Raw genomic sequence first — 13,640 nt, 5'->3', positions numbered from 1 at the left:
ATGACGTCGACGACGCAGGGCGACGACGAAGACGACGCAGGGCGACGACGAAGACGACGCAGGGCGACGACGAAGACGACACAAGGCGACGACGACGACGACGATGTTTTCAAAAATTTACGAAAATCAGTAAAATCCCTATAAAATGCCTTTTTATAGAAGAAAAAATATACGCCAGGTACATAAAAAAGGTGTCGAATATTACATTCCTTTCAATAAAAAACGGATACGAAATAAATGCAATTAGTCAAGTATTTCATAACGCAAGACACATATAAGATAGATTGAAAGTGACTGAAATGGTTAACTAGATTATAGTGAAGAAAAAACTTGGCGCGCCCGGATCGCATTAAAACGCAATATTCTATGATCAATATGTTTTCATAGTACGGAAATTATTTGCAATACGAATTAATTAAAAGGTTATTATATACAATATTCTGCAGATATACATAATATACGAAAACAATAATTCAACGAAGAAGAGATATTAATAATTGCTTACTAATCTTGCAAATTCGTTATCTATAATGTTTCTATGTCTAAATAATGTCAATATTATTACATATTATTTCTCCATAATTTATATCATGTCTATCATTTGTGAGTATATTTTTATGTCCCACAGACTGTGTCATTATATATATACATATATATTATATTTATATACAAATGTCTATTATTTTTATATTTTAATTTATAATAGAAATCTATAATAGAATACTGTGATGAGATAATATATTTACACAAATATTAATGTGACCCGGGTACACCAAGTTTTTTTTTCACTATAATTCAGTTGACTATTTTAGTCACTTTCAATCTATCTTATGTGTCTTACGTTATGAAATACTTGACTGATTGCATTTATTTCGTATCTGTTTTTTATTAAAAAGAATGTAATATTCGACACCTTTTTTATGCACTTAGCGTATATTTTTTCTTTTTTAAAAAGTTGTTTACATATATGCAAAATCGCATATTTTTGCAAGGGATTATTTTTCAAAATGTTATGTAATGCCGCGTGTAGCAATTGAAAGCGTTAAATAAATTGGGGAACATAAACTCAATATGTTAATACTTATTACTATAAAATTAATGAAGGAATATATTGAACATGTAATTAATTTTAAAAATTATTTATACAGTTTCTATATGTAGAATTGATATTATTTGTATTAATTTATATTTTCTGTTAGAATTTTCGGAAGAATAAATTATTTACGAACTAGAAATTAAATGTACACAACGGTCGAAGCTGGATCTTTAATGCTTAAATAATACAATGTGAATTATATATATAATATATATGTACATGCATGTATACCATATTTGTAGTCATTCGAACTGCGCGCCGAATTGGTTTTCTGGACTGATAAACTACTGTAGTATCACAAATTAAATTAAATTGACAAACAATTTTTAATAATTCGATGTTAAATCAAACATCATATTAGAAAAATGTTAATAAACTGTAAATAAATTTATAAAAAATAAATTATTCCTAACATTGTTAGGAATAAGACGATATAAATTTATGTGAGCACATTTACAAATTTAAGATTGACATCATCATTGATTTTACTGCTTTGTGGGTCACTTGAAATAGTTAACACCATTATGAGAAATCGAAGCTCTAGTAGATATTTGTATTTCTACTGAATCGCTTAATTATAATAAAAAATTTAAACACATTTGTCTAACATAGTGTAAATAATAATAAAAATAAACAACCAAAAATACTTGAACTGAATATTTTGGTATAAATATGTATATATCTTTTATTAATAAATTCCTCCACATCGCAAATACGATGTTCATGCTTTGGATTATAATAAATAATATTTTATATTTGTATCTGTAGCATGTTGTCTTGTTTCGTGTCTAATAATTATTGTATGCATCTCCTGAATCGACAATATATTGACGAAACTGCATATTCGCTGATTCATTGTAATTTAATCAAGTATGACACGTATGGAATGCCAAGCTTCTGTTTATTAGTAAAATAGTTGCTACTTTGTGCTCAGTGAATATAGTTCTACACGTGAAACGGTAATTCTTCATTATAATGGAATAATAGATATTTGTAGGAAATATTATCTAAGTTTCGTATACACAGTACAATATATTTAACGAAATGAGAGAATAAAGTATTGCCTTGTTATCAAGTTTATTACTTTTTTTTTTTAAATATAACAGACAGTATTTTTATAAGTAAAAGATTATAATTAAAAAGGATTACACACAGTTTTAGTATTATTTTTAACTACCGTATTTTATTTAAAGTAAAAATTTCTTTTTAATAAAAAATTGTAATATGAGATAATATTTTCTTTATTAGATTTTTATTATAATACCACATTAGTCTTTCTTAATTTTTCAAAATTTAATATATATTTACATTTACTAATATCGAGCATAAACAACATTTGTTATTTGAATAGCCACGATCAATTGCCCATATTCGCAAGCAATCTACCGTTAAAAGCGTTGCATTATGGAAACGCGATTCAAGCGATTCATAATAACCGTTTCGATCATCAGGAAGTTTCCGCATAATTCGTTACATGTTTATTCCGTATGAGGACGGTCGTTGAGCTTTTAGTGTTGCTGGGTTAATGGCACGGAAAGTTCACAGGTAACACTCGCGCGCTGGCTCGAAATATCGAATTCATCTTATCTGGTGTAAAAATGATAGGTCATTCAAAAATACGTGAGATCAATAAATCGCAAGCGACGTAGCGGCAGAACGATTTGAGGAAACCGTAGAAAAGATATTTGTTGGGAGCGATCTGTCAAATACGAATTCGTGAGATGTAATCTTAAAGCGCATCTCAATTTTCTCTTTTCTTCCAAGAATCTATAGAAAAAGGGAAATTCAAGAAAAGATATGTCTTTTTATGATCCATCAGATTTAAGAAAATTTGTCATCGATGAAATGCAATTTAATCGACAAAATGCAATTCTGTGATCAACTCGAAAAAAATTGGTGCATTTCTCTCTCTACACTGAAAAGAAATGTACTAAATCTTAATAATTATTTGTTTGTATAGTATTAAATATTTATTAAATATAAATATATATTGATCTAGTACAGAAATTATATATATATATATATAATTTAAGTTTTATTTTTTAGTACAAGAAACATTGTGTGTGATTAAGTTTTATTTTTTTAATTGAGTAAATATTTATTTAATGTAAGTAAATGTTTAATTAGTACTATTTAAGCAAATATTTATTAAAATTAGTAAATTTTTTTCAGTACATGTAAAGCATAATTTGCGATAATTATCAAATTGCTTTATCTATCGCAAAATGTATGTACATTGAGAAAAAAATAGCCTAAATTTAAATAAATACTTATTTGAATACTGCCAACTTAACATTTACTTACAATAAATAAATTTATTTAATAAAAAGAAGTGATTGTGAAATCAAATCATTTTTTTGTACCAAATAAATATATTTTTATATTTAATAAATATTTAGTTGGTACTAATCAAATAAATATTTATTGAAATTTAGGATATTTTTTACTTGTTAAAATTAACGGAAGTGCCGCGAAAAGAATGTGAAAGGCCTACGTTAAAATTGCTTCTTTGCAGTTGAAGTAATTGTCGTTTCTTTTCGCGTGTACTCTTCATCGTGAAGTTCTCCGCCTCTCGAGTTCATCGCACCGATTAAACGCCGGCAATTCGCGGGAACGGATGAGGAAAGTTGCGCGTATATCCGAACGCGCAACAGTATCAAAACTTTATCAATGACGCCACGTTGGTACTCGGCCCGCGGTATTGTACGCGGAGCATGCGTGACTTGGTCCGGTGATCGCGGCAAAGTGTAATTATTGATCACCGCATCGTCGCATACGAAAGCTCGTTTCTTCGCGACCACGGTAACTTGATGACGCCAAGACTTCTTCGCGACATTTAGATGGGTCTCTCGAGAACTATCTCGACGGCTTGATCGGTATATTACGTCGCGTTTCTAGCTCACATTCATTTCACGGTGTTCACCGCTGCAGAGATATATAATAGTATGAAGCCGCGCGAAAAAATCAAGAATTTCTATCACGTATTATTTTACGATAAAAGAATAAGATAATAAAAGGAAATAGTATGACAGAAATATAGAATAAAAGGTGCATATAATAATAAATTTTCAATTTATGTAAGTTACAATTTAGCTCTAAGTTTGTATAATATAAAATGTATAAAAAAGTAATACTATTTTTAATCACGTTTCTTAACCCAAATTAAAAATTTGGGGCAAAGGTCGCACATTTAAAAAATTCTGGAATTAATTGCTCTGAAAGAGAACTTCGTACCCTGAAGAGGAAAGTTAACAGAAGAAGAATCTGAATGTCTTTGATCTCTTGAGATCTGAAATTGCATTCTAGTGAAACCCACGTAGAAATCGCTGGATTACATAATTCTTTTTAAAAATGAAAAAGTTGCGGTAATCATCTTTCTTCCTGTTCAATTAAATAACAATGTATTTATCATTTTAATGTACAATTATTTTATGCGCAATCATTTATTATATCTAACTAAACAGCAAAATCGAGAATGTAGAGTAATGTGAACGACGGAAATGCATTATCAACACTCTACCGTTCTAATTTGCAATTTTATTGAATATTCATGAGACATCTCAGTATATTTTCCGGAATGTAGTATAAAAATTGCAGAACGGGATGGTTCAAGAAGCATACAAAACGCTTTACGGCAATATTTTTACATCTTTTAACAGTTTTCATAGGATACTTCCAGCATGAGTGATAAGCTTTTTTTTCCAGAACTACCATTTGCCTTATTCTATAAATTTTTAATCTCACGTAGTATATCTTTAAGTACTATCGGGCATCCTTCCAATCTCATTACTATACCTACTGTTTGAAAATCTTAAAGAAAGGTAATAAAATAAGCAAATAATTTTTTTAGTGACATAATATTTTATACATATAAATTTAAAATAATTATTTAAAAATATTTTGTTATGCTTCCTTTCATTCATATTAATGATGAATATTATTGATAATAGATATTATAGTAATAAATGAGATAAATTAAAGATTGATATTATTAGTACATTATTTAAATTATTTTTTTAGTTATATACAATGAGATATATTGCGAAATTTAAGTGCTTGCAATGCGCTTTGCATATTGACTAAATATTTTAAAAGATGAGAGATTAACGCGAAAGTATTTAAAGTAGAGAGTTTACTTACTTCTTTTCGCGCTGTGTGCTTGTAGATGGGCTGTGATAATATTGCACTGTTTATCACATTTGGCTGTGAGATAATCCTTTCGGCGCAGCTGTCGGATAAGTAATCCTCCTGTGTGAATGATGTGGTCATGTAGAGTCATAAGCAGAATCTGCAGTTCATCCGTTCCTGTGTAAAAAATTAGAGTCTTTAACAAGTCTTTCTTTTTATTAAACACTAAATATTTTTTGCATACTTTTTCATTAACTAATGTCTACATAATGCTGGTAAAACAAACGTCAGTGATTTAAAATGTAACAACGAGAAATCTAGTAACTCTCTTGTTGTTAGTTTCTGTTTCGCGTAATCACAAAGAACGTGAGCTTTAGTTTCTCTTGTCACTGTCTCATCTCATTAAAACGCGGTTAATTCATAGAAAGTCTTGAAAGCGTAAAAAAGCACAAAGGAGCGTATATTACAGACGCATCAAGCGCTGCACCTACACGTTGTACCGCAGCAACTGGCTGTGAGTCATTGCATTATTTATAAAGCCAAAGGTTGTGCGGCTTCGAGAAATCTTTGAAAGAAATTATTTGCACGAATGACGACGATCTGGAGAATAATAATGGCATTATTAGTGGAGAATTGAAAGGAGAAATGCGCACAAACCATTTCGCTCTTTTTCTCTTTTTTTTTATCGCGCACTACATTCATTGGCGTTAATAATTGCAAAGTTGGAAGGAAATAACGCGTTACTTGTAATGCCATTACCATTTTTGTTACTTTGTTTGGTAACGATCGTTATTTTTTTATCTGTAACAATAACGGTAACATTGTTACATTTTTACAGTAACGATATAAAAATTCAGAGCCATTACGTTTATCGTTACTTCAATCCCTTGTTGTCGTTATTATTTGCTATATATTCAACAGACTGCATGTTTTAATTTGCTGAAAATATTTTATAATAGAAATTTAAATATCGAAAAATGTTTTGTACTTTATTTCTTATAAGCACACTTTAGACGATTTATGATTCACGACCAAATTTATTTTTTACAAAAACATTCACTGTAACAAATAAGATATTAATTTAAACTTAAAGAGGTATAGTGGATTTTCTGAGACATGCAAAAATGTTAAAATTAGTACAAAAATGTTAATTTTAACATTTTTACATGTCTCAGAAAATCCATTATACATTTTTAAATTAAAATTAATATTTGATTTTTTACAGTGTAATGAAGAAAGTAACGAAGTTTTGTTTTCTATGTAACGATATCGGTAACGCATTACTTTTATGAAATAACGTTCCCAACGCTGAATAATCATATATATCGAATAATTTTGTTTCTAATGAATTATTTAAAGGATTATTATTTTGTAACAGAAACTTTATTGTTAAGAAAAACTGAAGGACTTGCTGCAATGGACTGACCTACATATTTATGTAACCAAATATGTGATATTGGTAAAAATGTGTATATGAATAAGTGTCACATCACCTATTGTATTGTTCGAAAAGTTAACTAATTCACTAGCTGTTATCCCTACTTTGTTTAGGCAGTGATATTTTTTCTATCAGCGATGTAACCATCTAATGCAGAGAAATTTTATTCTTTTCATAATATTTCTCTTATTCACGGTTTACAACCCATAATAAACTTTTTGAGTATGTGCTAAAAGTTTTAGTAGTATGTGCAAATAAATATATTTTATCACTTTAAAACTTTCGAGTTTATTATCTCTGCCTTTACAAAATGTAGGTTAGACCCCTGTTGCAGTAAGCCATTCAACTTGTTCGTTCGTAACTAATTTAACTGAAATCTGATCTGTTCGTTATCCTTTTATAGTAAATATAAGTCAAGTGAAGGCTCTTTCAATCACAAGCTCTTTCGATAAAAATTCAAAAGGCAAAACTACCTCCTTTATTATTCTGAAATATACACAATAACGAGATGTTTTGAAAGACTTGCAGTTTTCAGATTGAAAAGATGCAGTGAACTTTTAAATATTATCCAAGTAATTTATCTACGATTGCATAAGAGGAACTCATTATATCTTTGTTGTTTATTTATTTACAAAAGATACTTTGTAAAGAACGACATTTGTTATTTACAAAGGCTACGTAAACAAGCAAGACCTCTGTAATTGTATTTTTCATATTAAATTAAAAGAATATACGAGAAACGATATAATATCTACGCAGCTTGTTTTTTTACTATATTATATGTTTTAATTTTATTTTAATTTTATTGTAAAGAAACATTTATTCCACTGCTTTGTTTACACATTGCTGGCAACAATAGATCGTTACCTATTACCGGAGCTTTCAATCGTCGAGATAGATATGAGCTTTCATACGCGACTGTTTTTCTGTGACGTTTACGTATCTATATCGAATTGTCTTACTTTTCAAAAGCAAACGGGTTTTCTGTAGATATTGATGTTGCGGCCGCGTTTTCAAGGATGATGTCGTAGAATCGCTTTCCGAGCGTCCTCTGTCACCCATCGGTATTCCGTAAATATCTAGCAACAGTTGATCCACTAGCGAGGTAATTACGATTTCTTTCTGCAGCGATGAACAGTGCAGGGGTGGCGGGTATACCTAAAATATATTTAAGCAATATGTTTAGAATTTTTTTTCTAAAAAAGGAGAATATTATAATATAAAGTAAAAAGACAGTAAAAATTTATAATTAAATTCAGAAAAACTGAATGAAGATTAGTTTGTTTATTTTATTTAGTATCATCTCAGTTACTTCTGTTACCTTTTATTAAAGCTGCTGTGTTAAGTTTTATTACAAATATATCTTAAATTTAGCGTTTACATGGAAAATATAATTTGGTTAAAATATTAAATTTGGTATATACAAATTTTTCTTGAATCGTCAAAATAAGTAGGAATTTCAAATATTATGATGAGCATGCTGCAAAAAATTAAAGCGTCGTTTGATATTACCGTCTATATTATGAAACGAGATTATGAAACAAGTAGAGAGCAAATTAAAGAAGATATTTGATTAAAATATGATTTTTAAGTATGCGTTTCTCTTAACAAATATTTTACTAACAGATAAACTCTGAAGATTTCTAAAGAAGATTAATTCCAAATTGACATATATTCTAACTTTTATGACTTCATACGTTAATATTTTAAGTCAACATTATTAAATGGGACAAGTAGACTTCATTCAGATTACACCTTTTTATGTCATTAACTGGAAAATTCTCTTGATGGAGGTCGATAAATCTCGAGTTTTATTATACGAGCATTTTACCTTAGGCCTCTTGATGACTTCATCATGATTTTTGGCATCCTTATAATTAAGTGCAATTATGCTCGGCTCATCTCCTATCGACTTAGAGCGCTTTTGCCAGCTCGAGCTCTTGACACCGGCGCTTCCGGTCGATCGTTTGCTATTCAATTCCATGAAATTTGGTCCGTCTAGTGTCTGCTGTATCAAATTCCGCTTTTGCTTTCTACATCCCGACGGAAAAGGATAGCTTTCTGTCCGATAAACGAGATCCTGCGTCTGGGTGATGTAGACATCGCCGAACACCCGTTCATTTTCTACCGCGACACATTTCACGCGGTAAGTAATTTCCATGTGCTTTTTCAGTGGCATCACGTTGTAGCTCATGATCGTCGCTGAAAACACGCGTTCTCCATGTACGTTGGTTCCACCGATCGCTGCCACCGTATCCGATTCTCAAGTTTCCCGCATCGCACCGTTCACTGTCATACCGACGAACTTTGCCCGCGTTGCATAACGTATCATAAAGCGTGTTCGATCAATCTCCAGTTACGGCTGCCTTTGTCGTCATATTTCCCATATGTTCGACTCACGTAACATGAAAACGGTTTGCAGGGACATACTAAACGTGGCATTCATTGATACGATTCTGTATTTATTCCTTTATTTACAACAGCAACTCAGGTTATAACTACTATCTAAAACTCTTAGTCTATTTTCCCAATATGTGGTTATCTAAAGATCAAAGGTTACCAAGAGACTCATCAATGAAATTCATTCATTTCTTGGTAACCTTTAATCTTTAGGTAATCGTAAATTGTGAAAACAGGACACTTAGAACAATTCTCTCTGTGAAGAGTGAAATCTCACTCTTAAAGATTGAAAATTGAACCACTCTTTTTTCAGACTGACTTAATTTTTACTCTTTAAAGTGAAGTTCCAATTCAAAGAATTTAGAGAGTATAAAATACGTTGTTTCATATGCCGAGAATTTTAAATTTTCCGTTTTTATTCTGTGCATGAAATTCGGATTTTCATTTTTGAAAAAATCTATCGTAATTTAGTGGCAAGTTAAATCAAGCGTTACACTACACTGTTAAAAAAAATGACTTTTAATCGAATGAAACGAGACTAATCATTTTCTATAGTTTTTTAGTTGCCGATTAAGAATCTATTTTCCACATTACTTCATTACGTTCAAATTTTAAGAAATTTCTCTGGTAGTAAGCAAGAAACATATTGAAACGTTACAGCAACATTCAACGCAGCTACAATGTTGCTGGAATGTTTCTTATTTATTGGGTTACTATGCTTTGCAAAAAAAGAGCTATTTTATCGATCATAATTATGAAATGTGACAGGAAGTTTTATTGTAATCAAAATTAAGTGTTGTTAAGACTTCTAACCCTTAAAAGAATTTTTTAAATTATTGCTATGAATAATGAGATATTTATGATTAAATATGTCAATTGCGAAAGAACTGTGAATTACGTCATTGATAATTTACCGAGTTCTGTTTATTTAAACTTAAATAATTTTTTAAGCCGCTAAATATCGACGTCAAAATTGTTAAATAGTATATTCAAAATATTGGATTTAATATAGTGGACGTTAAAACTTGAAAAATATTCGGAAATTGCAAAAATTTATATATAGCGATCTTTCATAATATTAAATTTGTCAATTTTTTTTTAGGACTGAAAATCCTAACAATATACTTAATTTTTATTGCAATGAAATTTCTTCAGCATATATGTCGTTACAAAATACTTAAAAATTGTCCTTTTCAAAATACTTAAAAATCATCCTTCACAACTATAAATTTCGCAAACCTGTGACATAATAAAGCAATATAAAAATTACTAGTTTAGGTGTTTTTTTTTGTCAACCAGTGTTATCAATCAAAATCTTTCTACACAAATGAGAGTTATTACACAATATTTTTCTATATTGTAAAATTTATATGAGACTCGAAACTTTATATGTTTGATAGTTTATGGTTAACAACAAGAATATTTATTTAAAATGTTATTACAGGCTGCAGTTGCAACTGAGTAAATTGATGAGTAACCTTGAAACTAATTGCAGGATGTAAAAGCATTGATAAATGATAACCTTCTTCGTATACGTCATTAGTTATATCTAATTATATAATATTTATCTTTATTTTTCTCATTATTTTATCGTGGATATATTTATCATGTTTAAATGAGTATAATAATAATAATAATAACTTTATTGCATGCGTTAAAGTCATGAATGATTATAAGACAAATTAAAAATTAAAATTAAAAATTTATGCATTTATTTAAAATAAATTTATAGACATATAATTGCTACTGATAAGATTTGTGAGTGCATATTCAAAAGATTATACACATACGAAGAAAATATTAATTTGTATTAATCCTTTCGCAATCTCTGCTTATATCTGCTTGAAAATGTGACACTGTATTTATAAACGAGCAATTTTCACTTCACTATAAGTATACAAATTATCTATAACAAACTCAGATATCCTTTGTAGTTAAAAAATTTTACATTCATTTTATTTTAAGATAATTGATATTAGCAAACATTTTGTAACACTGCAATTTTGAAAAAATATGTATAAACACGATTATTTTTAAGTTTTTTTTTTAATTTCTTGAATATAACGTACTTCTTATCGTGAGTTAGTAATTCCTTTCTGGTAGCCAGACCGCAACTGGAAGTGTCGGTGATAATAATCGTTTCATTAAGTCTATACCTACATGCGTGTTGTCACTCGGCTTAGTTAATGGAGGTGGAACTGAAAAATGGACACGTCTTTGTTTGTAGATCTATTTGCATTTCGTAAACAACACGTATAACCGTAGCGTATAAATTAAACATTCTCAGTGCTTTTCAGATAAACATTCCTTTCATATAAACAGAAAAAACATATTATTTTGTTTTGCAAATATATAAAATGTTTATTTCATGAATATAATATCGAATCGCGACTTCTTGTTTTATGTTTATTTTTTATGTTTATTGTATGTAAAACTATTGAAGAAAAAATTACAATACAATTGTTGCGATTTGTCTTTTTTTTTAAGAAACGAAAATCTTTTTTATATTTATGATTTTATACATAATATGAACAATATGTGTTAATTTAAGACAATACTAAATTTATATTTTATCAATATACTATTATATTAGCAAATTATTAGAAAAATAAGTCTATCGCAGTTAACTGATATTTTTAAAAGATAATTCATTGTTCGTAATTAATTTTAAGCAAAGTTAGTAGAGTATAGATCATTTATTTTCTTTGCGAAAAGAGAAAATTATTTATATATTATCACACTCTGCCTTGCTTACAATTGTTTACCATATTTTACCACTGTTGTCCTCCAAATGGTCCGACAAACCATTTCTATTATCAGTGTACGCGATAATATAACTAGCACAATATATAGTGCAAACTCTGTTTAAATGTAAAATACAGCCCAGTTGCCATAGTCATTCACCTAAGTAAGTCTGTTGACCCTAATCTGAAAACTGTTAGAAGGGGCCCGTATCTGGTTCTGTACATGTGCATAAATTTCCATTTCCGTATTTGAAACTTGGGTGCATGTGAGAGGCCGTAATGTGTAAAGAACTTCGTAATTATATTACACAATGCATAAAAAATTGTCATGGAACTTACAGAATACAACAATTGATACAAATTTTATATAAATTCATTTTTTTCACTTCCAATATCAGAATTGTTAAACAAGAGTTAAATATTCTTTATAATTATATTGCATTATATATGCATTTAATGTAATATAGAGATATTTAGATGGAAATTTAAAAAAAGAGAGAATGAGAGAGATCTACTAATAAACTATATTGTATTATTTTATCATGTTGAATTCTCATCTACAATTAAATAATGCATTGGATATAAATACATATTATTTGCATATATATATATATATATCTCCATAATAATTATATATCGTGGATAATTAGTGTTATATAATAGCGTTAGTATACGTATATTGTCTCTTGCTTTAATTTATTAGCTACAACAACAGCTGATAATAATTATTGATACATGACACCTAACAATTTATACATATAACAGTAATTCGCAATTTGCGTCATCGGTTAATACGATTAAATCGATTAAATTGAAATGTAATATTTACAAAATTAAAATAATAAATACGTAAAACTTTGTAATTCACCTCAGTATATCTTTCGTACATTTGTGTTTAATCGATCGCGTATGTAATAATGTCGTTTCTATAGTAACCGAGTAATCATGGCTGTTTTCTAGAAGTGAATTCAAACGCAAAGCGTTTTACTAATATTGAAGTGTTTTTGGAATAAATTAAATTACACGATATTGAGTTAATCTAAATGAGAAATGGTCGGTATACCGTGCTCTTGTCCTGACGAAAAGCTTCCGGATTACGAGGACGACAAATTGTCCACGCTTGGTCCGCGTACAAACGATGTTTACCGAACCTACAATCTTCCATCAAGATTCATATATCCAAGTGAGTTGTTTGGAATATACTAGATACTGATATTTGTTATATGATATTTCATCTCGAGTTAAATTCTCTAGCAAAATGAGATAATTGAAAAAACATTCAGTATACAAACGTGTAGAAACAACTGAATTTCGTTTTTCTCGGACGTAATTCAATGCGATTTACGTATTACCGCTTTCAAACTCAATATTGTAAATTCAACTGCGTAATGCGATGCCCCGCTGGCTCTTTTTTCAATTAAACTGCTACGTACATCTGATATTTTTTTCATGCTTTTCATTTAGATATCTGACGGGTACATTTTTAAAGTTTCCTGCGTTTTCTGTATAAACGTAATAAAAGAATAAAAAAGCTGCGCATAAATATCATGAATGAATTACATTAAAACACGGCAATGTGTCATGTAATATAAATACAAAAAATAACTTCATTAAAATTTCATTAAATAAATGTATGAGAAATAACAAGTTTATTTGCCAAAGGCAAGACTATTTTTTAATATAAATAATAAATAGAGTTAGTTGCAGATACAAAAGAGATAATACGTTGCTTAACTGTATATTCTGGTTCAGAAGTCGCAAGTATAGCTATAGCATGATAATGTCCAGCTATTAATAAGCTGGCGAAGCCGATCACTGCACTCGTCGAATCTTA

General features: G+C 29.3%; 1 protein-coding gene across 1 annotated transcript in view; it reads right to left on the bottom strand.

The window, feature by feature from the left end:
- The window catches only part of LOC108761554 (uncharacterized), a 28,811-nt gene extending 19,955 nt beyond the window's left edge, over positions 1 to 8,856 (bottom strand). Inside the window, exons 1-3 of the mRNA XM_018508163.1 lie at positions 8,494 to 8,856; positions 7,625 to 7,820; positions 5,237 to 5,401 (exon numbers count right to left, since the gene is read on the bottom strand). Coding sequence (XP_018363665.1) covers positions 5,237 to 5,401; positions 7,625 to 7,820; positions 8,494 to 8,856 — 724 coding nt within the window. The remainder of the gene's footprint in view (positions 1 to 5,236; positions 5,402 to 7,624; positions 7,821 to 8,493) is intronic.
- Positions 8,857 to 13,640: the final 4,784 nt, after the last annotated feature.

This window comes from Trachymyrmex cornetzi, unplaced genomic scaffold, assembly GCF_001594075.2.
Source record: "Trachymyrmex cornetzi isolate Tcor2-1 unplaced genomic scaffold, Tcor1.1 scaffold25, whole genome shotgun sequence".
Lineage (NCBI taxonomy): Eukaryota > Metazoa > Arthropoda > Insecta > Hymenoptera > Formicidae > Trachymyrmex > Trachymyrmex cornetzi.
This window is presented reverse-complemented; position numbering and strand designations above follow the sequence as displayed.